The sequence below is a fragment of the Patella vulgata genome, chromosome 4 (genome assembly GCF_932274485.2).
Source record: "Patella vulgata chromosome 4, xgPatVulg1.2, whole genome shotgun sequence".
In the NCBI taxonomy this organism is placed as follows: domain Eukaryota; kingdom Metazoa; phylum Mollusca; class Gastropoda; family Patellidae; genus Patella; species Patella vulgata.
In genome coordinates, this window is record NC_065882.2 from 11770244 (window position 1) to 11796420 (window position 26177).

General features: G+C 35.7%; 1 protein-coding gene across 1 annotated transcript; it reads left to right on the top strand.

Annotated features, from left to right (window-relative positions):
- The first annotated feature begins 1851 nt into the window (after positions 1 to 1851).
- LOC126819502 (organic cation transporter protein) lies at positions 1852 to 24089 on the top strand. The gene is made up of 10 exons (XM_050547610.2): positions 1852 to 2335; positions 14313 to 14530; positions 15674 to 15904; positions 18172 to 18374; positions 18779 to 18869; positions 20219 to 20421; positions 21063 to 21197; positions 22178 to 22263; positions 22868 to 22985; positions 23733 to 24089. The coding sequence occupies exons 1-10, from the start codon at positions 2197 to 2199 to the stop codon at positions 23950 to 23952; spliced, it is 1644 nt and encodes a 547-aa protein (XP_050403567.1). The 5' UTR covers positions 1852 to 2196; the 3' UTR covers positions 23953 to 24089.
- Positions 24090 to 26177: the final 2088 nt, after the last annotated feature.

Genomic DNA, 26177 nt, shown 5'->3' on the forward strand with positions numbered 1-26177 from the left:
TTACAATATTTTATCACTTGGCTGGTTAATCTGACAAATTCGATATCATTTACCCTTTAGTTCTGTCGATTTTGAGCCACCCCTCCCCCAAGTTGTTGCCCTTGCAAGCCTGTAAATGCAATGGAGCCTAACAGTTGTGGCAATTACATGCAGCATTTGACAATCGCTGGCCATTTTAACGCACCTGAACGACTGGAGACAATTTGGCAAACCGACCCATCTCAATATAGGTAGTGCAATAGGATAAGGACATTTACATTTCCTCATATTATACAAGTCTGGAGGCTCAGTACGGGAAGGTGTCGCATCAAAATAAGACACAACTTTTCTATAGTATTTTTTGGCGTAGAATGATGCGGGGTGGTTAAAGGTCAGATGAGGTCACTTAGACTGAAAGTGAATACGCAGCCATTCTTGTATCACGAAAACATGCCGAAAATGATCACTCTTTCAATAGAAATGTAAATGTGCTAAATTGACCTTTCTTCTTTCTCCCCAGAGGTCAATAAGTCAAATTTTCCATTTTTGCACTTGGAAGATTTAACACAATATACGTTTGCGTAAAATATAAAAACTAAAGAGGAACCTGTTCTAATTAATAATAAGAACATTTGAAATTCATCTTAAGGGTGTCTCAGCACCATACTTTTATTTTGGAATGTCGAAAAACATCTTGCATGACAGGATCAAAAAACTTCGAACCACGATTTGTACAAACTGGCAAATAGAAATCTCCCCGAAACAAGCTGACCGAAAAACAATTGAATAGTTTCATAGTTGCACTCCAGCCCGCAGCCCGCAACCCGCTTGGATTTCTGAGAATCCTTATCTGGGAAAATCTGTGACCGGGAAACCCTATCTGACGACGTGATCAAAAGTGTGAAAATATTTCCTGAATTTCACGGGAATATCGACACAGATAAAACAGACGAATTCATTGTACATTTTAGCTCACGGAATACAAATGCCGTATTGATAAATGTTACCGGGGAAAAGCTTGACACTGACAGGCTTCGTGACGCGAAGGAAGAGCGTGTTGAATTGGGCCAGCAACATCATCATACATATAATCAACGGGCACTCAGAATCCCTGGCCATGGATGTTATTCACACAGTTAACAAGTTCATGATAAACATTGCAAACAATTCACCATGGGGATTTCTATTCTCAGTTCACGAAACATGGAAATCTGGTACTGAAGCCATCGGTTCATCAGATGACTTGCGGCTGCTACTGTAGTAGCGCCGATGCATGGAAAATTCCTTTGCTATCAGGTCTACACCCAAAAACATGACAATTCACTAAATATAAGATGATCATGTCCAAGGTAAGGCATGCACATCTCATTTAAAATGTGGTTGAACGTCCTACCTTTTTAGTCGGTCAGTACCGTTCGTCGCCGAATTTCAACAGACAGGGGTTATTTGCATGGCAACGGGTATATGTGCAACGTTGAAGGAATAACCACGTTAAGGGTATAGTGAGCTTGGTATCTCTGCCACCAGTGATAATTCCTGCTGATCACAAGCCACCGGCGTGCAAGGACCAGCTAAAAAAACTAGTCATTGGCGGTGTTTTTGCTGAAACAAAGATAAGCTTCACCGTAGAAATAAAAGAATAATAATTCAATTTTCAAACCTTTATGTCACGCGTTACCCATCTCCGTTCGCAAACCGATGCGAAATTAGACGTCATAAAAAATGTGTAAATGCGAAATTATACGGGATAAAAAATGTGTGGTAGGAGACCCTTGGTTATTATCACTGATCTCAATCCGACTCTGCATACACACATTCTATATATATATATAGTTTCGTGGGCTCGCATAATTCATCTAGCACCTTTGAAAGATTTACAAATAAACACTTCACTGATAGTCGCTGCAATTCTCCCATTTAATACTACTACGAGGTGCTGGTGTTATGTTACCTATAACAAATGCATTGGAATTCAGCAATTTGTGGAACATATTGGAAGTTGGCGATTGCCAGAGGATCAAATAAAATCAGAGGAATTACGTCTGTGTAGTTTGATTTAAACCAAGCGTTCACGCACTATTGACAAAGTGAATACGGATTATTTTATGTGGACATTGGCCATCTTTTCAGAAAGTGTCCATCTACAATTACAATTTTAGGTTAACGTGATTCTAAACGGCAGTACTAAGAACGACTTCAGGACTGAAATACAGAAATATGGCAGTAAAGGGAACGGAAGTTGATACGGTTCTCAATACATTGGGGGGAAAGGGATTATATCAACAAGTTCATCATCTCCTTATCGCTTTAACTGCATTTTCTGCTGCTTTTCAACTACTGGATATGATCTTCATTGGTAGGTTGCGTATTTGTAAAATGGTATGATGAATAGCTTTTTCTCGCGTTCATTTGAGGACTGCTTTTTGGGATATTTGTAAATGTGCATTATTATTAAAATGATATTTATACAGCGCCTATCTCCACCACAGGGCGTAGAATCATAGTACGTCCAATCTCATCTCATTTCATCTTCCACCACAGGGCAATGCTCAAAGGCACTTGAACATGAATTGAAATAATATAAAAATTAAATGTGCATAAAGTCTGTCGGCGATTAAAACCTCGTATATCGGATTTGAGTAAGTTTTCAGTAGGGACAAAAAAATGTCTGCGACACCGGCTTTTATTTATTGAATGTGATTATATTTCTAATTTATGAACTAAATTGTGGAAAACATAATACGAGAAGGTTATTTTGGGGATAAGTTAGGGGTATATGGGCTATGGCTATATACGACGTTCTGCGCTGGGTAAGTTACCCGGAATCATGATATCCACTACACAATTCCGGGTAAGTTACCCGGGGTCGTGATATTCGCTACAAAATTCAGGATAGTTATCCCTTACAATGATATCCACAAACCTATAGGGCCATAATTTTCACGATATAATTCCGGACAAGTACCCTGAGCCATAATATCCACGACATAATTCATGATAAGTTACCTAGGGTCATAGCATCTACTACAGGCAAGTTTTCTATTAGGTAATAGCCTTGGGTCGGTTTTTAGTAGGTAAGTATAGCCTTAGATCGGGAGATACTGACCACACAACCTAAGATAAGATATCAAGGGTCGTGATATTTCCTCCTTAAACATACGTTATAAATAAAACCCAAGGCACGTTCAGCCAGGTGGATAGAATATATTAGAGAAAAGTTATCAAATTAGACTTTTTCACACTTATTTATTTTATATTGTATTGATAATACATGTAATTAGCAATTGTAATAAATCTTCTAGTTCTAATCATGACTCAATTGATCATAAAATGCGTGATAATCTCCTTTTTCAAGAGGAGGTTTGATGGTCGAATGGTTTCCTCCCACTGCTAAAGACCCTTACGCGCAAGCAAATTATTGAAATAAAATTTGAACTCCATTTCTCCCTATCACCTTTCTCAATTCCCGAAGATGTTGATAAATCACATTTTATATTAAGAGGTTCTTGAATTAATTGTTAAACTTCGTCGTTTTGGTTTTCTTGGCAGAAACCGGTACTCGTCTTTATAATTTAATTTATATAATATTTCGCCTCTAGGGAGATACTTAAGAACTCTCAAAATTGTTACTATTGGATTGATTCCACGTCCGAATATAACCTCGGATAAACAAATGTGATTTGCAAGAATACATCTTTGACAATAAGAAAACATAAAAGAATATATCTAATTTTTCTGATTTTAATCACCATTATGAAAAAAATTCTAAGTAGTCAACTTAAGTGTAAAGGTGCAGTCAGAAACACAATTCAACATTGTGCTTGAAGATGAAAAATGGCATTTAGATTCCACAGATGACATTGATAACACAAATCATCAATAGCGGGTAAACCCATCACGTTGTTTATAAACTACACGGATCTATTTTTAGTTTCAAATGAGCAGCAGAAATCATATTGATCTTTCTTCGGGGTAAAGATAGGTTCATATCTTCAAATGCCTGCCGAAAGCTCTTTCGGTTTTTACCCGGGTGGTCTTCGCGCGTAGGCAGTAACTCGCAAATTCTTTATACAAGGACATAAATGTTGTGAAGACTAGATCTAGGTACATCTTGCCTGACGATAATTATAGTTGTAATGGAACGGCAAGCATGAACCAGTGTTTTAGTTGCATCTTGTGAAATGTATTTTCTAATTTAAGTTGCATTGTTAAAATGAGTATAGCAGCATTTACATACCGTAAAAGAACTTACATTGTTAAAATGAGTATAGCAGCTTTTACATACCGTAAAAGAACTCTTGGCAGTTGGAATTCGATATAAGAGTAGGCCGTAGCGCCGCTGCCCGGGCAAAATTTCCCTCATAGCACACTGTATGGCGTATGCCCGTCTTCATTAGCCCACACTGAAAAAAAACTTGTGTTGAAAGAACACAAACTTGTGTTATTTTCAACACAAGTTAGGTGTCTCTATTTAACAACACAATCTTGTGTTAAATGTTGAAACAACACAAAACTTGTGTTAAATGTTGAAACAACACAAAACTTATGTGAAAATCTACACATTATTTGTGTTGAAATTTCTGAAACTTGTTTGTGTTGAAATTTCTGAAACTCGTGTTGTTTCGTACAAACTTGTGTATAACAAAAACTTGTGTTGTATTTTACCAATTTATATCCAGTATAACAACCTTTCGAATGCAACCCCTTCCATTCGTTCTGTTTAAACTGTAATTATTGATAAATGACATAATAATTTGGTTTGTTAAATTATTATTTATTCAATAAATGATATGAAAAAATAAATTAATACCTAATTAATACCAACAGACATCTCGAAGGTTAATAAACAAAGTTAATTCCAATACTAATAAAATTGTGTTATACAATGAAAAAATACCCACCCCCCATTCCCAATTATTAAATAAAAAGTAGCTATTTAAATTGAAAAATAAAGCACCGAGACATTTGGAATATTAATCAAAAAAGTTAATTTCAATACTAATAAAATTGTGTTCAATAATAACAATATCCCCCCACCCCTCAAAAAAAGCTATTTAATTTTTTTTTACAATTAACCTTAAAAAGAACTGAGAATATAATATATATGTTCACAATATCCCTACCCCATGGTCCCAAAACATACATTTTAAATATATCTAAATTTAATATCAACCAAACCAAGCACTAAAGACATTAATAATGCACTAAATTGAAATACTTTTAAGAAAAAATAGTCCCTTTAACAGATTAGGAATTCAAAATTTTCTACAGTATATAAATGGGAACTAATAGATAAAGCACAGGCAAATAATTATAGATAGATAAAATAAATATAGCATAAAAATCAAACAAAATGGAGAAAATTAAAAATTTGTAAAACAAAAATTGATTAATTAATAAAACCATTTTATATAAAAGAGGCATTAACATTCGAAATGTTCACTAAATGTTTAAAAATAAAGGTTGATTTCATCCTACAATAATACATTTTTATAATTATCGAATGTTACTATTAATTATTGATGATCCCTCTATATTATTTCAAATTTTCAGGCCAAATCTTTAGTGTTTAGGATTACACTGCATTATATATAATGAAACAATATTAGAGATGGTTTGGTATTTGACATTAAAAAAAAAAATGTGATTAAAAAGGCAATGGTGACATATAACTTTTGGGTTTCCACAATAAGATCTGTAAAAGAATTTGATGACTTTATATTCAGAATTTAGAGTTGTTTTCTTTCTTTGGTATTAATATTCACTAAATAGATATAATTCTCCAAGGATGTTCAAGTGATTATTATAAATACACTTATCGACAAATGGGGTTTTGATGTGGATTTAACTTGGTACACCAGTCATGGGTATAGAGTTGAAAAGAGCATAATTTAACAATATATTATATTATTTTGAGACTCGTATGTATGACTACATGCGAATGCAAGAGGGGGGGGGGGGGTATTTTAGTCAGGTAGCATTATTGCTTACTCATGTACACCAAAAACACGTCATCTCGCCTAAACAGATGTTTTACGCCAAAACGCTTCAACTTGATTGATTGCCATGTTTTTGGTGTAGATTTATATCTTTTCTTGGGCGCCGAATCGAACTACGGCTTTTAAAATGTTCAAAAATCGACGTAAATTGATTTTTTCAACGATAGTTGGCATACAACGATGAGCACATGAGTGAGTAGACTGTGGGAAAGTTACGACAACTCATTTCCAGGCGCCATTTTGGGTCCCAATTATGACGCCATAAAAGCTATGACGTCATGGCTTCATACAGGTTTACATACCAAAATTTGTTTTTTTCTTGCAGTATTAGGCGTTGAGGGATAATATAACGTTTTACCCTAAAAAAAAATGCAAAAGAAACCAATGCAGTTTGGTTCAGTGATAAATATATCAAACAAAATCATACCCAAAATCTGGGAATTTTCTGAGAGCGATATCTCGTAATCAGTGTGTTTTACTATTTACTCGTTGGATTATAAATGATTTCTTTTTAAATTCCTCAAACACAGAGTGGTTATGCAAGCGAAATGTGCCGAAAAATCGAATTTGACAAACGTCAAATCAAAAAAAAGAAGTATTTGTTATATGGTGCCGGGCGTTTCTTTCATAATGGCCGCCAAATTTGGTAATATTATTATTATTATTATTATTACAGCATATTTATAGCGCGCCCTTTCATAAAACATGTTCAGGGGCACTTTACAAAGTGACAATGTAATCATAAATAAACAACAAGATTATGGACATGTTAACAATTGTATACAGAGTCAGTTAAAAGCCTCATTAAATAAATGTGATTTAAGTTGGTTTTTTAAAAGAATATAGAGATGTACAAGATCTTAAACTAAATGGTAGATTATCCCATAAAACAGGTGCTTGATAACTAAAAGAGACTAGTTGAATAGTTTTGGGCTTTAAAAATAGTTTATCTGATGTACGTAATATTCGACCATTATATCGTGGTTATGTACGCGAAATGTGCGGAATCGAATTTGACAAACATCAATTAAAGAAATGTATTTTCCATGTGGTGCCGGGCATTTCTTTTAAAAGGGCTACCGAATTTGGTAATACATGTATAAGGCAATTTAACAAAAAAAACATAAATTTGGTAGACTAAAAGGGCATCTCTTAAGATACGTAAGATATGACTTTTGCAATGTCCTTTATATGGTTTTCGATGTCTCTGAATTTGAAGATAAATTTTGAAATTACAAAATAGCAGCAACACCAATTGGCGGATATTAAATTAATCGTCATTTTTCCTGTTGGATATTAGATAGTGTCTCTTAAGCATGATGTACACTGTAGTTCGATGTACCCTGTAGTTTAGATACAGTCTCCAAACCGTGTTTACACTGACTGTAGTTTGGGTGTAGTTCGTCAAATGAAGATGAATTTTACGATACAAAAAAATGAATATATTGTAAACGCGCTTTAAATATCTGGATGCGATAGACTTCGTGATGAAAAATTCAAGGTACATTATATCATTGGCAATAATAAGATCCAATTTTAGTTTTTAGTTACACACTGTTAACCACCAATAGATGTTTTAATAACAATAAATCATAAAATGTATTCAGCTCGACGTAAGACATAAATAGATACAGTTGGTTTAACTTGAATAGAAGTTTTAATTATCTATGCTGCATATATGCATATATCACCTTGATGTTCATATCGTTTTACGTATTTGTCAACATCAAGGTTAGTGCGACCCATTTGTGACAATTTCTAGTTCCCAAATATTAGCGATTTAGCTCCTTTAAAAGCGAATGCAAGTTAAATATGTTTAATCAGAGGCGGATTCAATGGGGGGGGGGGGCGCGAGGGGCGCCCCCCTCCCTAATTTTCAACAGTGCCCTTTTTTGCGGCTGAAAGTGCCTTTTCTCAGACTCAAATATGTCAGTTCCCAACCCGTTGTAGGGATCCCAAATGACTCGAACCATCGACTCAAACACACCAGTCTGGGAAATAGCTCTTGGAATGGCTACAGATGCAAGGAAATGACGGATAATTTTCTTGGGGACCCCCCCCCCCCCCCTCAGCGGCAAGCCCCGTCTCCGCGGTCAATGCCTTCATTTTGCAGCCCCCCCCCTTTTCAAAATTCCTAGATCCGCCCCTGGTTTAATAGTACTTTTATCTAGTGTATCTTTTATTTTGATTTTTCTTATAGAATAAGGCTATATAACAATAATGTGCGCTTCTTGTTGTATAATACTAATAATAGTATGTTCAGCTATACTTTTCGTTTAAAACATGTATGTTTTATGTCCTATATACACTTATTCGCTGAAATCTATGACATCCAACAATATAATAGGTCATATAAATAGATAATAAGTTTGCATGACGTCATATGAAATTCCTGGCTTCACAGTTGTCGCAACTTTATCTATACACGGCGTTGCGTCGACCAACCATGCAATGTGAAGTAGATGTCAATATGGTTATGTGCATAGGCGTACGGGCTGGGGGCGGCGCCCCCCCCCCCATTTTGGGAACCAAATGCTGGGAAAATTTGGGCACACAATTGTACTTTGTAAAAGTTGTATAAAGAAATATTGTGTTCTTGAATGTGTCCAATTTAACAGCGAATTTATTATTATTATGTAACATACTAAGAACCTAACTACATTTTTGGGGCACCAACCACCACCGCCCCCCAGTCAAAAATTTCCCCGTACGCCTATGGTTATGTGTAAGAATATTCAGTTCAATATATTCACGGTGTATGATTTTATTCATACTTCAATTTTAGTGAGTTACTTCTGCAACGTTTTTAGAAAAAATTGCTATTAATTTGGCCAGTACTGTAATAGCAAGTGTATAAATATTTTCTGTTCAGTCTGTACACAGTAACATATCTGAGAACCATATTATCATTTCTGCCCAAGGCTCCCTGTGATTTATAGTTAGCAGTGATACAAGGCAATTACCAATTTTCCATGCTCTTGGCCTGAAGAAATAAAATAATAAAAGTCAAGTTTTTATTATTATGCAAGTGGAAAAATACAATTCTTCATGGTATGATTTGAATAAATACAACTGATTTGAAGTTGGAATTATTATTTGTCTAAGATGACTGGGCATTTACAAATTGAAATAGCTACTCTTCATCAAGAAAATACATGAATATTTTTCCCAATCCACCTGGATTTTATTGTAGGTCTTTGTACGTGAAATAGCTTTATTTAACGTCCGCTTCCACCGAAGTGATATTGCAGAAAATTAACAAATTCGGATTCCCTTTTAAAGGAATTAGACTACACTATCGCTGGATTGTATTATATTCAAAATGGCGCCCAGAACACAAAACAAACATTGCAATTCAGGGCGGACTGGTGTCGCGGTTGTATCCTAAGAATGATTTTTTGAATATTTAATCAAACAGAACACAATTATGCACATGCAGTTATGATATAATATTAAATTAGCTTACCTCAAATACCTCGAAATATACTGTTTGGTCAGTTTGTCCGCCCGCCATATTTCTATTAGTCACACATCCTTCGGCCAATTAAAATGGACGTATATTTTGTTTTAACCGAAACGAAAAATTTGCGTTATAAATACATTGTATTAAAAAATACCAAAATCACAAACCTGATGTTCTTATTTTCTGAACAAACTTTTTTCACAACAATATCACTTTTTTTCGATACTAATGCTTAATAATACAGTTAACATTTGCAGTACCACAGGGTTTAATAGAGCAAAATTACTTCAATAAATATTTCTTTCTTTGTTTTAAGAGTAATTCATTTTAATTGGTCATTTACAGGTAAGAATAAATTTCCAATTTCAATTAATGAACCAATTAAATTAAATAAAAAGATTAACTCGACTATTTCCACGCCCATTCAAACATTTTTTTAAAACGTAGATATAACACAATTGTTATTGTCTTTGATGTGTCAAGTTTATTGGGGCGATATCAATCAGACACTTCCAAATGCAGACATTGTAATAACCTGTCTCTGTATATTGTCTGAGACAAGATGTGAAAATAAACAAAGAGTAGAATCAGAATAATCTTTTATTATATCTAATTAAATAAATAGTTTATATTTAGATAATAATTGACTAAAACTTTGATCTCTTATATCAGTATACTGTTATAAAATACGTTGTTTTAAAAGAGATATTAAATGCATCGCACGATACATACATTGCGATTTCTACTTAATGTTTGTAATAATTAATATAATATCCTTTTAGATAATTAGAAATATTAAAAAATAAATCAAGTGAATTACTCGAATTCAAATTCAGGAAGAGTGGTTTTACATATAGGCTAGGCCAGATCCCTAATCCAGTTCCCCAATCCCATTCAGATTTTCTCAATAAATAAAAAACATAATGTGATAAAGGAACATAATAAATGTTATCTTTAATGTCGACGTAATTAATTATATGGGAAAAAAACCACATAAGATTTTATAAATGTACACAAGTTTGTGTTAAGACATTGAAAAGAACACAAACTTGTGTCATTGCAATGCAATACAACACAAACATGTGTTAAATATTTTTAACACAAGTTCTTGTGTTGAGATCCAACACAAGGGTTTTTTCAGTGCAGGTTAGGAGTAGGACGTTAAACCTCATTTCATTTCATTTCAGCTTTTACATACACTATTAATCTGACTAATCATATTCATGTTTTTATCAAAACTAACACCAATATGTCTCGCAGAGTTTGCAGATAAATAACAGACTAAGCAGATAAATAACAGACTAAGCAACCAGATATTTTGCTTAGATTTTTTTTTTTTTTTGATCCTATATCCAGTCTTATCACTGCTTAACCATTGGTACCCAATTTAAATTATTACTGAATATTATAGACGTTGAGGGCTATCTCAATATGACTTTAATTTAGCTTAGAACACATCACATTCTTTACATGTATCTTTCTTCCGTTTGTAGAAATGGAAGTTGGAGGTTAGGTTAAAAATAATTCTGATAAACCCACAGTGACGCTGGTTTTTCATTTTGTTGCTGACAGAAGATTATGTAAAGCTGGTACATCTTGGATATACTCAGATCCGGGCTTAGATATGTGTTTCTACTCTCAGATCTACCATAATGGCTGACATAGTTGGGGAAAGATTTAATATGCTGTATAATGGTTTTGACAATCCTATCGGACGTTTTGTTGGATGGTTGGTTAAGGCGTAATGAAAACACTTATTTGTTATACCAAGACAACTAAGGAAAACTGCTTTGCAGACCCGAACTTTGGCGTCAGTTAGGTAGAACACACGCAAACTATTACGTCTGGGATTAGTGTTATTTGTTCGGCGACTTTTCACAGCAACAACCATTATAGATGATGGTATGGATTGCGTCTGTTGGTTTTAGTTTCCAATGCAAACTCTTTAAATATAGTTTGTCTGGTTTCCACAGGATCCATGTACAGGTAGATCAGTGGACCATTATTAACATTGAGGAGACATCTTATCCAACTACAGATAGATCACTATACCACAATCACCTTTGTAGAATTTAGGTGATGGAATTTTTAATCACCCACCCGGGCATTAATTATTACGCTACACATTAGATCCTTTGACATGACATACATTAGGATTCAAAGAATATGGTCAACAGCATAGTTCAAAATATGACAATTGGTAGTTTAAGGACTGGAGTCGGTAGTGAATCTAAAGAACATGTTTTCGATGGTGACCATTTGATTAAAGCTATGACAAAAAGGATCAATTAAAGGACTAAAAGAGTTGAATAACCCGGAACGTGGTTCAGTATTAATGTCGATATCATAATCTAAGACATTCAGGTCATTTCTATTGAGAGAGACTTTGTAAAGAACATATTCTGAAAATTTATCAGCGAGATCATTTCTATTAATATGTTCGGAAGTACAGAATGTTCGGAAGTATGATCTATCACTGAATTAGTCCTGGAGTGCAGTCATCAACCCCCTGTCTTGCTATTGTATCAAAGCGGTGAACCGTTTCGTTAACATTGTCTATGGGGTTACGAAAATCTAAGCCGGAGAGTGACTGTTTAATGGCATCTAAGTTAATGTAGCTAATATTTCTCAATTAAATGATCTGTCGTTGAATATGTGTTTTATGGTCAATGTTAAATAAAACTGGAATGTGGTCTGATCTAAGAACATCATCAGTGGTAATATTAGATATAATAGAGCTCTTATGGTTTATGATAATCAGATCTAACAGGTGACCGTTATTGTGGGTTGCGTCCCTTAAATGATGAACTAGTGGTCTAATGTCAAGGATATCATAAAACTGTTATACGAGCAAGTCATCGCCTTTGTCCAAACTTATAAGTTTCTGGTATTTCAGTAGCAATTGATCAGTAAAGAAAGAGCATTCCTAAATAAATTGGGCAATATTTCTATTATTAAGTGGACAATCAACTGTTGCAATGTGAAGTGATTGGTTGTTCGATAAAGTTTACATGCTACAAATGCAATTGAGCTGTATTTATCAGTTGCCCATGTTTATGGCAGATAAACAACATATCCACGAAACCTTTGGGAATGAATCCCAGTGAGTGAACTCGAAGTCACTGGATACCTTTAAGAAGAGTGTACAGAACAGGACAGGTTAAAGATACAGCGATGTGTAACACATTATCGTATTATATAATATTAATATAGCATTGAGACCATATTAAAATATCAATAATTAAAATAAAACCACTCTTCTACAATAATGTAACTATCTGTTTACTCTTTCATTTTAGGCTGCTTTATATGGATGTTTTTTTTTCTTTTAAAGGCTCAATACCACTCTTGTTGTAACTGAATAATATGTCCCAATCTTTATTCTGGTCAACAAATTGTACTATTTTACAATATTCCAATTAATTGATGATACAAATTCCATCTTAACACACCTTTCAACTAAATTCAACTAAATGATTTGAAAAGCCTGACGTAAAGCTTTTCAAATGTGACTTGGATTAAAAAATATTTTTGAACCCTCTGGACAAATAAAATAGGATTTAATGGATAATTTACACAACAGGTAGGACACTAACAAATCTAGTACTTAGAATAAGGCTATTTTTTATTTTCTGGAGCTGTCAAGCCAGCAAGAGTGTTATTGTCCTTTTAAATGTACTTCACATTATGCTTCACGAAAGAGCTAAATCTGGCTATTTCAGATCTTTTAACTTCAAATGTTATGTACATTTAAACATTTATTAACATGACAAGCCCATAAAAACTCTCTGTGCCATCGGATGGCTCTACCCTTTTAAATAAATTAGAACTTTGTGGCCAACTAAATGATTTGATTTTAAAAATGGCGAAGCGAGGCCAAGTCTCGAATAATGAGTATCGCTGTTACGATAAAAAAAAAACGATGTATACCAAATGTTGTCAAAACTCTCTGTGCCATCGGATGGCTCTACCCTTTTAAATAAATTAGAACTTTGTGGCCAACTAAATGATTTGATTTTAAAAATGGCGAAGCGAGGCCAAGTCTCGAATAATGAGTATCGCTGTTACGATAAAAAAAAAACGATGTATACCAAATGTTGTCAAAACTTCAAACTGTGATAATTTCGCTCAGAATAAAGTAATTTGAATGAAATTTTCAATTATCTACTTTTGAACTTTTATAGCAAAAACATCCAGGGCCCTTATTCACGAAAACTTAAACTAAGATACAATCGAAATATTAAGAAATACTGCAATTCGATTGGCTGACCAGTAAAATCAATTTGCATATATCCAATGAAGTTGCAGTATTTCTTAAAATTTCGGTTGTAACTTAGTTTAAGTTTTCGTGAATAAGGGCCCAGCTATTTATTTAAATCGTACATAGTTTTGTTTCGTTTTTTCCCATTGCTTCAAAGATCCTAGAGCACATACAGTATTAGTTATTGCATAAAGGACATATTGGTTAGAATTATTGCATTTGATGCTATGATAAGGATACGTTATATGAGCGAACGCTTCCCTTATGTCCGATATAAGGGTATTATGAAGTTACATTTCATCATACCCAACACAACAAAAGTTCAAACTGCATTTAACCTCACTGCTAATTACTCCAGGCAATATTCGAATCGTGTCGATCGATGGGGAAATTTACCACATAGCTATGTCTTCATTATATCCCAGTCAGTGCAGGACGTTAAACCCCATTTCATTGCATGTCCATTAGCACTTTATCCTTAATGACAAAAACTCATTTAAAGCGATATAAGTTATAAATTAATTAAATTATCCTGCTTGTCGTCATTGGCCCGGCATAAAAGTATGACGTTGAACCCCATTTCATTCATTCAATGGTATTTGTTTTGCAGGACGGATTATTCCCCACGAGTGCTCTGCGCCACCTAATGGTACTGGTATAACAATAGCTGGAGTAGAATTATCACCCAGTAATTATACAGTGGAATACGGACAGTGTAATATAAATATTAAATACAATACCACTTCTTCCATCAATACAGAACACAAACTACCATGTATATATGGTATGACCTACACAGAGAGAAAAGATGCTTCGATCGTTTCAGAGGTAATATTATACAGATAAAAAATAGGATCGCACAAATCAAAATCCCAAAACATTCGTTGTATCATGGACCAAATATACGGTCCATGGTTGTATCAATATAAAACAGATGGATATAACATCCCCGCCATTGGTGAAACCATCAATTTGATTATTAATAGATGGATATAACATCCCTGCCATTAGTGAAACCAGCCTTTTGATTATTAATAGATGGATATAACATCCCCGCGATTGGTGGAATCAGCAATTTGCTTATTAATAGTAAGTAACCGGTCCTATTGCGTAACCCGGCCCATGTAAAGTCAGTCAACGCAAAAGTAATGAAGTCGTGTTTCTCGGATCACTGTCGTTTTGTTCCCGTGCCAAGTTCCCTTGGGCTTATATTTCGCTAGTTCACTAACCAGGAGATCCCGGATTCGATCCTGGTGTTGGCCTTGAAAGTTCATCGCGATTTTTGTGCATGTTTTCTTTCCCATTGTTAATGGTGCAGGATCGGAGAGTATTAATCTGCATTGTTGTCTACACGTGATCCTATGATATTCTGGTATTTAACCAAATTATTGCATACCATATATTTTTAAATACTTGTATTAGTCGTTATCGTCAGTTCAATCAACTTACAGCGCCAAACAAGTGTCCGTACTTCAAACAACCGTAACATATGTTACCATCGTGCATCACAAAGTTATCTTTTGTTTTTGGGCTACCAATCGTGCATCACAAAGTTATCGTTTGTTTTTGCACGATTATTTTTTGGATAAGAAGAACATTTTAGTATTTAGAATTAGTAGTAAAATTTAAATAAATTCAAATTTACATAAAGAAAGTCTAAATTGTGGTTTTAGTATATGATTAAAAATTGTAATCCATGCGGTAGAAACAGACGGTTAATTATGCATGCTTTTGTATTCATCTTAAATGTGTCAGTGGTGCACATCCATGGCGGTCCATGGACACATTGGTGTGTACGTAAAAGATCTCTTGGCTGTTGGAAATTGGTAAATAGTAGGCCGTAGTCCGGGCAAAATTGCCCTTATATCATACTGTATGACGTATACTTTTCTTCATTGACCCAGTTGGAGCAGAACATGACGTTAAACCCCATTTAATTTAATTTATTTCATGATTTTGTAATATTTTCAGTTTGATCTTGTTTGTGAACGTGGTGCGCTCGGTGATTTACCACAGACGCTGTTGATATTAGGGCAGGCCATGGGTGCGCTGGTTCTACCGTTTTTCTCTGATCGTTATGGACGAAAGCCGACCAATATTATCAGCCATTTTGGTATGATGGTGATCGGCGTTGCCACAACATTCTCTAACAGTTATATAACGTTTGCCATACTTCGATTGCTAATGGGAATAGTACAACAGGTATGTAAGTCTTTCGGTCCATTGCTAGTTACACATCAATGATGGATATACACGGTAGTGTACTAAAGCCTGACGCACACTACGCGGCAACTTAAGTATGGTGGCTGATTGGTAAAGGCGACAACCGACATCACGACATTTTTACCCGACACCACGACATTATAAATGTCGTAATGTCGCGCAAAATTGTCGTGGTGTCGGGTTATCGGCCATATTCCTCTCAATACTATGATTATGTACACTGAAAGTTCACCGGGATTTTGCAGCGTGGTTTCTCCATGTCGGTAGTGCAGAACAAGGGACCATATTCTTCTCAATACTATGATTATTATAAACTGATCCTGGTGTTGGCTTCTCCCTGTCGGTAGTGCAGGGCAAAGGATCTGGCAATGTATAGTGTGTAGATGGGACAAAAACAAGCTCCTGTGTACACATTGGCGTGCACCTAAAAGAATCCTTCACAGTTGAAATTCGATGAAGATATGCCACGGTTTACATCTCATTTTCCTTCACGCTTTCTATACAGCATGTTTCGCACAACATTAACTTTTATATGCAAATGTGATATATCACGTGACTTATTAACATACAGAAACCTGGTTCACTATCAGCCAGCACACTATAAGGATATTCATCGCACGATAACAAGAAATCAAGCTTGCACGCTATAACAAATTAGCTGGACAACCGTGCGTAATCATGAATGTGCCAGGAAATAATTGATAGATTCAAAGAGCCATAGAAACATACTTTCCAGTAATTTATAACACGATACCTGGAATTTCGTATTAATACCTGTATTTTGACATTTTTATAAGCCCAAATTTTCATGTGGACGTATATTGTCGTCGCCCCTGTCTGTCCGGACGTCCGTCCGTCCACAATTTGTTTGTGGACACTCTACAGGTTACAATTCTTATCCGATTTTGACGAAACTTGAAATATAGACTTATCTCCAAAAGATCTCGGTTGCTTTCGATATTGGCATGTATCGGATCGAAACTTCATGGATTATGACCCCTGTTTGTACGAAAAATCACGTTTTTAGCTTGTGGACCATATAGGAGGTCACAATTTTAATCCTATTTTGATGAAACTTGAAATGCAAGTTCATGACCCAAAGATCTCGTTTCCTTTCGATATTCGCTCATATCTGACCGTAACTGCCTGAATTATGGTGCCTGATTGTACGAAAAGTAACGTTTTTAGCTTGTCGACCCTATAGAGGTCATAATTTTTATCCGATTTAAAAACAAACGTCCGAATATATCACCATTACGCCCTAAGGATAGTTGAGTTCGAATTTCGTAAATATCTGATTAAAACCGACAGACAAAATGGCCGATCCTCGTACTCAAATAGTGTAAAAAAAATATGGTATATCAATGTTGGGGACCCTCTAGAGGTCACAATTGTCTTTTGATTTTGATGAAACTTGAAATGTAAGTTAATAACCCAAAGATCTTGGTTCCTTTCGATATTCGGCATATCGGATAGTAACTTCCTGAATTATGGCCCTTGATTATACGAAAAATCGCGTTTTTAGCTTGTGGTTACTGTAGAGGTCACAATTTTTATCTGATTTAAAAAAAAAATGTGAATATATCACCATTACACACTAAGATCATGGACCCTTTTGATAATCGCGGATACTCGAACTTAACTTCCTGGATTATGGCCCCTGATTGTTCGAAAAATGGCATTTTTAGCTTGCGGATTCTCTAGAGGTCACAATTTTTTTTCCGTTTTTATAAACCGTTTAAATATTTCACTATTCCACCATAATGAAGGTTGAATTCAAATTTCGGGAAAATCGAAATGAAACTGCCCAACAAAATAGCCGCTCTTCGTATGCAAATTGTGTAAAAGTATGCAATATGAAGATTATCGACCCTCTAGAGGTCACAATTTTTGTCTGATTCTGATGAAACTTAAAACATATCTTTATGTCCCAAAGATCTTAGTCCCCTTTGATATTTCAGACCATAATTTTCTCGATTATTGCCCCTGATTGTACAAAAAATCCCGTTTGTTTTTAGCTTGTTCTCTATCCATCTCTTGCAAAATGTGGGCGTATCCTGCGGCGTGGCAGCCGCTGGTAAACACTCTTCTATAAACAGAGTTAAGTACAGCCTAATTACTTTGATCCATTAAAAAAAAAACAACAATACATAAGCATGTTACCGTATATGTTGTTTATAGAGGATACTATTAACCAATGCGTGTAATGTTATTAAGGTGTTATCAAATTGTATTTTGTTTTATAGGGTGTTGTATTGACCTCTGCTACGTATTGTATAGAAGTGTATCCGACGCCATATAGAAGATATGTTGGAGTAGTCGGTTCTGTCGTATGGGGAATCTGTGTTGTCGCCATGACCCCATTTGGATATTTTTTGCGGATGGAAAGTTGGCGAACTCAGCAATTGGCTTTTTGCTCCGTTTCGCTCTACGTTATTATTGAAGTCATGTGAGTTTATTGATTCGTGTAAATGATTGATTCCCAAAATCGGGGTTTGGTGGTTCATGGCCTAATGTCTATGCTTTTAATTAAATCATTAGGTCTGGCATTGAGTCAAGTAGCGTTGAGTCTATCCCAAGCTTGTACGTGAGAAGGGGTAGGGTCGCTTACCCAGCCACGTGCGTTTTCAGCGGTTTACTACCTAAAGACTGCTAAAGACCCCTATATACGAGCAAGCCCATTATTAAAATGCGTTGTGTTGAGTGGACGTTAAACCCCGCGTGATTCTGTCATTACATATTGTCACCAAAAAAGTGCGGAAGATTGGAAATATATGGCAATACATTTAGCTAGACTATTTGTCAATGGATGAAAGTACTGATGTAAAGAACTATTTAATAATCATATTATAGATTCCTGGACGAGTCGTTCAGATGGTTGATAGCAAACGGAAAATATGACATCGCTCTCAAGAATGTAAAGAAGGCAGCTAAATGGAATAAGGTAATTAAATAGCTTTAGTATCACTGTATGAATACATCGAAACTATCTAACATTGAACATAAAATATGTGATAGAGCTCGTTAAATACAACCCAAATATAATTTTAACACAGAGATCATTGTTACGGGAGATGTGTAACAGGCACGTGAAGAAACGGGAAGTGACGTCAAACACGAGTTGTCCTTCTATATTGGAGTAACGAGCGATAACAGACAAACAATCGAATTTCATTTCACTGATAATTCAGTTGAAGATGAAAAGTTGTTATATCATTGAAACGATCGAATTTCATTTCACTGATATAACTGAATTATCAGTGAAATGAAATTCGATCGTGTGTCTGTTATCGCTCGGTATTTCAGTCAGATATATAGAAGGACAACTCGTGTTTGGCGTCACTTCCCGTTTTTTCACGTGCTTGTTACACGTCTCCCGTAGCGATGATCTCTGTGTTAAAATTATATTTGGAATGTATTTAACTAGTTCTATCACATGTGTAATAATGACTGACACCAATATTGTCCTTTAATCTGACGAATGACGCCAGGTCACCAGTCCGCAATAGTCAAGGACACAAGGTCATAACTACTGTTAGCCTAGGGCTTGAAAGTTGGGTGGAGCTTTGTTGTTGGGCCCGTGACTCTAGGTAAGTAAGATATAAAGAAATGATAACCGAGTGAAGGAGAATATAGGAGTTGAAATAAATTGTTATCCCCGGTCTTTTAGTGTTGCCTGTGACGTATTTTAGTATTCCTTAGCATCAAACTAAGAATGTGTTCATACTCTACCGATCTATAACTTTCAAATTAAAAGGTAGCCTTCCTTTCGGGTAAGCTATCGTTCTTCTTCCTGGAGCTGACATAACCAACTTCAGTAGAAATGCGACATACGATATAATGTAACGCTTTATGTCAGCTCAACAGAAGAACAGAGATAACTTATCCGAAAGGAAAACTTTTATGCTGACCAAATTGGATAAGGAAAGGATCCTTTAAAAATTCTGATCTCGATCCTATTTCCCCATTCTGTACAAAATGTTAACAAGCGGTTACCATGCATGGTACTTCCACATTTTGCAAGAAATTGACTGAGAACAAGCTAAAAAGGCGATTTTGCGCACAACCAGTGAGTGACTAAAATCCAGGACGTTACGGTCTGACATGCATCAGTATCAAAAGGAACCGAGATCTTTGGGATATTAACATCCTGAATTATGGCCCTATATTGTTCTAAAATCGCACTTCTGTCGCTTGTGCAAGGCAACCGCTTGTTAACAGTTATGCTGGTTGGAAATATTATCAATTTTCATCATTCTAGTGGGAAGTTTTATAGCTATTCGTATGTTACAGATTGATGTCAATATGGTTGTAGACAAATTTAACGAGCTGATAGGAAGGCAAACTTTAATTATTCCCGAGCCAGAGAAGGGCGACCAACTTCTTTTAAACGAGGATGAAACGAAGCCAATTGAAAAAATCGAGAAATATAGTTTATTAGATATTTTGAAGAGAAAGAAATTGGCGCTAAATACATTTATACTGTGGTATCTATGGTTAGTATTCAGTGATATATTTTCCAGCGAGGGGTCCCCGGATGGAAGTAACAGTCGAGGTCCCATATCCATGTTTTCGTGTACGTAAAAGAACAATAAAGTAGAAAGATTCGGGTAAAAGAATTGAAATGTGAGTCACCGAATGACTCTTCGACCTGGAAGAATTTAAACAGAAGCCGGGTCATGAAACCGCACAGACTTCCAAGTTACATTTATTTCAAAAAGCGAAAACTACCAGCTATTTGGCATGTGCCAGAAAAGGCCGAGTAATTACTAAAGAAAACATTAAAGATGCATTAAGTAAGATTTAGTCAAAGAGTGGACAGCTCTCTATAATAGTTAAAAGGGAATATTGAAAATTTCAAGTTAGAACAGTGTTGTCCCCATTTTCATTGCTACCTTTGTTGCGATTATAAACAACATCTTGATTATCCATTTTTTAATTAAATTATTATTAACTAGCAAACGTGGTTAAATCCGTTGAAAATCAAAACCATCCAATAGTCTAGAGAGTTGATTAAGGGTTTGTCATGTGAATAAATGTCTAATTAATGATTTACGTACCATTTGTTTCCAAACAAAAGATCTGTTATAGGCAGATTTAGCTCTTACATAATGCATCTTTAAGTTTTTTGTTTCAGGTGCACGGCTGCTTTATCATATTTTGGTTTGTTTTTTACGTCGTCGTCTCTAGTTGGCGATAAATATCTCAACTTCTTCCTGTATGCGTTAATGGAATTTCCTTCCGGTATTATATTCTTTCTGATTGTTGATAGGTAGGTAATAATAATACATTGCTAATTCTAGGCTACAGAGGTAGGTCGATATAACGATCGAGAAGTTCGTCCAAGGGCTTGATATTGTCCCGTACATCTTGCATAACTTAAAGGACAATATTGGTGCCAGTCATTATCACATATGTGATAGAACTGGTTAAACACGTTCCAAATATTATTTTGTCACAGAGATCATTGCTACGATAGATGAGTAATCAATGTTTTAACCATAGGAAGTGACGAACGCAAAAGGAAAACACGAGTTATCCCTCTATAAAACTGGCTGAAGTGACGCGTGATAACAGATACATGGGCGAATTTCTGCTCACTAAAAATTCGTTAGAAGATCAAAAGAGTATATCTGACAATTCAAAAAAGTAATCCAATGTCATTAGATAAGAGAACACGAGACAAATAGAAACAGTCCGTACATTCACGGGTGTTTATTCATTCTATACTTATAAAAACATGGTAATGCACGGACTTTTTCTATTTTTCTTTCATGTTCTATTTCATGAGCAGAAATTCGCCCATGTATCTGTTATCCCCCGTCACTTCAGCCAGTTTTATAGAGGGATAACTCGTGTTTTCCTTTTGCGTTCGTCACTTCCTATTGTTAAAACATTGATTACTCATGTATCGTAGCAATGATCTCTGTGAAAAAATAATATTGGCACCAATATTGTCCTTTAACGAATTGTTGTATTCGTCCACGTCATTTGTTATATTTATCCAATGGTTAGAATCGGCTGGTGTGCTAGTTATTAATGTTTGTCGATGAGCCCTTTTTCTTGTTTCAACGTACCACGCGGTTATAAGACACGGCTCATGGCCAGAAAGGCCAGTGTACGTTCTTTATCAGGAAACATCGCTGCCGGAAACAATAGTATGCACATGATAATTAACATAATAAATATGGTGGTTTCAAAATTATCGAAGTATTTTGACGATGGTAAACACTATTCCTGTCCTCTCTACAGATTTGGTAGAAAGAAAACACTAACAACATATTATGCTTTATGTGGGACTGGTATGATTCTTGCTACTATTATCAAAGTTACATCCGGTGAGTCTTTTACGGCAATTATCAATTAGCTGATTACACCACTTTGCCTATACCGGGTTTTTTTTTTTTAGGACTTCGAATTTTGTCTGATGGTTTGGAATGTTCGTACTTGGTTTTATTTCATTTCACTACGATACATTAATTTATATACTTAACTTGGAATTCTATTATATCTATTTATGTATTGTGCGAAAACGATCTTTGAAAGTGGTGTAGCGCTCCAACATTGAAATTAAAAATGTTCCTAACGTCGCAATGGGATATCGAATCCATCTCTTAATTTACACACAATATATATGTGTTCAAATTATGTCCACTAGCCGTATTAGTAAATTCGGAACCAGTGCCCAATGTCATTCATAACCATAGCTCTGTCAATTCTTCCAACCGTTAAATACTGTCTCAACCTCAGAATATCCAAGGTCTATCGACACCAATATGTATTTCAAAACCGATTAATGCCTGAAAGATTTGGTTGACGGCCTTGATTTTCAATGGCTATTGACTTTTCTCGAGTAGCTATATAGAATAGCTCTGTGTCACTGTTACCATAACTTGGTAATATTTCAGTTATACACCAAGCTCAATTCAATTCTTTTTACAGATAGTTATGCAGCATCAATTTGTATAACTGTTTTATCATTGGTTGGTAAACTTGGTGCCGGTGGTGCTTTTGGTGCATGTTTTTTCTACACCCCAGAGATATTCCCTACCAATTTAAGGTGAGAATGACTACAAGCTCTTCCCGTATGTGTGGACCGCGCACTCACAATAACCAAACTTGACAATATAAGGTCAGTATGAGTACAGATAGCTATTCAAGCATGTGTGCAGCACTTGGGTTTTACCTACATGAGACTGCCTAAACGCTAGGTCTAACTCGAGTCTAACTTTTAATTCCGGCTTACAGGACGTTAATATAAGACAATGCCGCAGACTCAATAAACAAACCTGGCAGTAAAAAGATTCCCCGCTCCCCGAGCAAACTTGCCGTCACGTATTGTACCATAGTAAAAAACGATAGCAATAGAAAGTCACAACAGCGGATTATCCGAAAGATAAACTCTACCATGAGAATCTGCCATGCCTTCAAGATGTCTGATCAATGCCGTGTTCACAAGCATTTCCGATACATAGTACATCTCTTGAAAAGAAAGTCATAGGATACTGAAAACCCGAAAGCTTCACACCAATTTCGAATTTCATTAAGGTTCATTCTTGCACAGTCTTAATGCTTCGGTATCGTTTTATGGCCGATTAAACTAGCGGTAGCTGATCATGGCTAATCAGAGCAATCGTAGACTATCACAGTAGCATTTTGATCTGGAATAGTTGCTTTCTACTGGAGGATGTTGAAATTAAGAGGCGTTATAGGATTATTTTCTAGAACTTCAGTGATCGTAGAGAAATCATCGGTAATCTTAGATCATTCTTGACACTAATGTAGCTATAACTTTATATATTTCTAGGAATGTTGGACTGGGATCAGCGTCCATAGCTGCTCGAGTTGGTGGCATGTTGGGGCCATTCTCAAGAGTTTTGGCTCAACATATATCATGGGGTCCAGGGGCTATATTTGGTGGTTGCTGTTTGCTTGCCACCCTCTTGATCACCATTTTACCGGAAACTAAAGGGAAGGAACTCCCACAGACTATGGCGGACGTGAAACTTCTGTACAAGAAGATATAGGTGGCTCGACATTGAAACAGAAAGATAGACAGACAAAGATATATAAATCGTAATTATAAATACATAAACAGCAATATCTCCTTTTTAGATTTGTGTGTAATGAAACTGCGCGAAATTATACATTTGAATGAAGTTAACCCGAGGTGTTATTTTGATTAGTAATGAGGCAAGCTTTAAATGGTGAGGTGTTCTTTTCTATAGAGGCAGGAGAAGGCAGTTTCGCTTTTAATATCTACTGTCTACTATTAAACTCAAAATTAGCAGCCAAATAGAACTAAACCAAGCTGATGTCACTGCTTCAATCCCAAAATACATATATGACACATTTGCTTCTTTTATAACGCATCTATCAATCAATTTGGTTATCATCTTGCATAAGATAAGCCAATTATTACCATTTTTTTACTGTTTACACAAAACCAATTGGCGATATCATCCAAAAACATGGAATTAACTCTCATCTTTATGCTGACAAATTGATTATTATCATTTTAATCGAAGCCAAAATTATCATGATCGAACGTAATGCAACTATACATCAACTTTCATCATCCCAACCCCTTTGCAATTAGAAGCAAAGGCATTGCGTTCTAAAGTGTAGACCAGTCAAACTGCTTTTTGTTGCTTGGCCTCAGCAAAAATTTCCATCATCGGATTTAATCAAGACATGGTCAAATATGTTGGTGAAAGGTATTATTTGTCATCAATTATCATTACGGTTACGGAGCCACTGAGTACTGTATATGAATAAATAGTAAACACACTAGTACATTCATGTCATGTCCGAATTTAGATGTGGTTCCGCCAAATCCCGCTAGAGGAAGCTGAAAGTGTGTTTTAAAGTCAATTGACGAACACCGAGGATGATGACAGTGCGTCTTCGAAAGGCTTATGACGGGTGTCCACAACAGTATGCACCTTGGTCGGAGGCCCCCTAACTTTTGAAGTCATTGACTTCAACCTCCCAAGCCTAAATGTAAATCCGGCCCTGATTCATGTTTATTTACTATTTTTGCCTGCTAACGGGCCTGTTTTATTCGGGTGTATTACGGGTCGTGTGAGAATTGATCAATATGGTTAAAGGGAGATAACTCCATATAACATATGGAAGCAGACCACCAATAATTTCCCCATTGACTTCAATGTTAATTCTGGCCTCTTTGCCCACCTCCAACTTTTCCCAAAATTTTCGTAGGGCTGAATGCTTTTCACTACAGACAGAGGAACAAATGGTCATGTCTTTGCACTAAAATTTGTATGAGGTTGACCACCAAAATTTTGAGATACACAAACTTGAAGAAGCATACTAAAAACATGTAACTAGTTGCCGTACACATCGCCGTAGCTAACCTGATAACCATCTTATCCTTCCGCCTCAAAATCATGAATATTTACCAAAACCTGGCAGAAAATGTTAATTCAAACCCTCTTCGTCCATTCTAGACCAAAAAATCAACAAAAATGGGCATGCAAAAGGGGAGAAAAGAGAGAGAGAGAGAATTGCTATAAATAGACGAACTACAATTCGTACCGAGATGATGAAATTTAATGGTGGTCTGCCTCCTTATTAACTTTAGAATACGGAACTATTTTTTTTTATTGGGAAATAGCAAAGGGATTCGATCATTACTTCTGTTGGAATGTGAAGCAACATTTTTTTGGCCTAATATACTTTAGTAAAGTAGTAAGACAACTCTAAATTAGGAACGTTGCTAAAGGCGATATGTACAACCGAGTTAAATATGGAGATAATTTCACAGTTATAATGTTGTGTGAGTCTTATTTGTAGTTGAAGGCGTTGCAATGAGTAGTTTTTAGACAGGTTTAGCCACAGACCAGAGCGCGGTTAGTGCTGATAGCACATCTGATGTCGAAACATGCAATCAGAATCCACGATTCACACTGAAAGCTGAAATAAGGAATGAGTGAAATAATTAAACGAATCATAATGATTTTTGTAATACGGCAACAAATATCAGAAAATGACCCGCTGTGGCACATCAATATTCTTGTTTTTGTAATATTGACGAGACGCCTGTCTAGTAATTCGGATGGGATCAAAACCCGAGGTCATGTGTATACCTTGGCGTGCATGTAAAAGATCCGTTGGCAGTTCGAATTCCCCCGTAGAACACTGGCGTATGCCCGTCTTCATTATCCCGGTAGGAGTAGAACAGTAGGATGTTAACCCCATTTCATATGGACGATAAAGGGGGTGGGGCGAA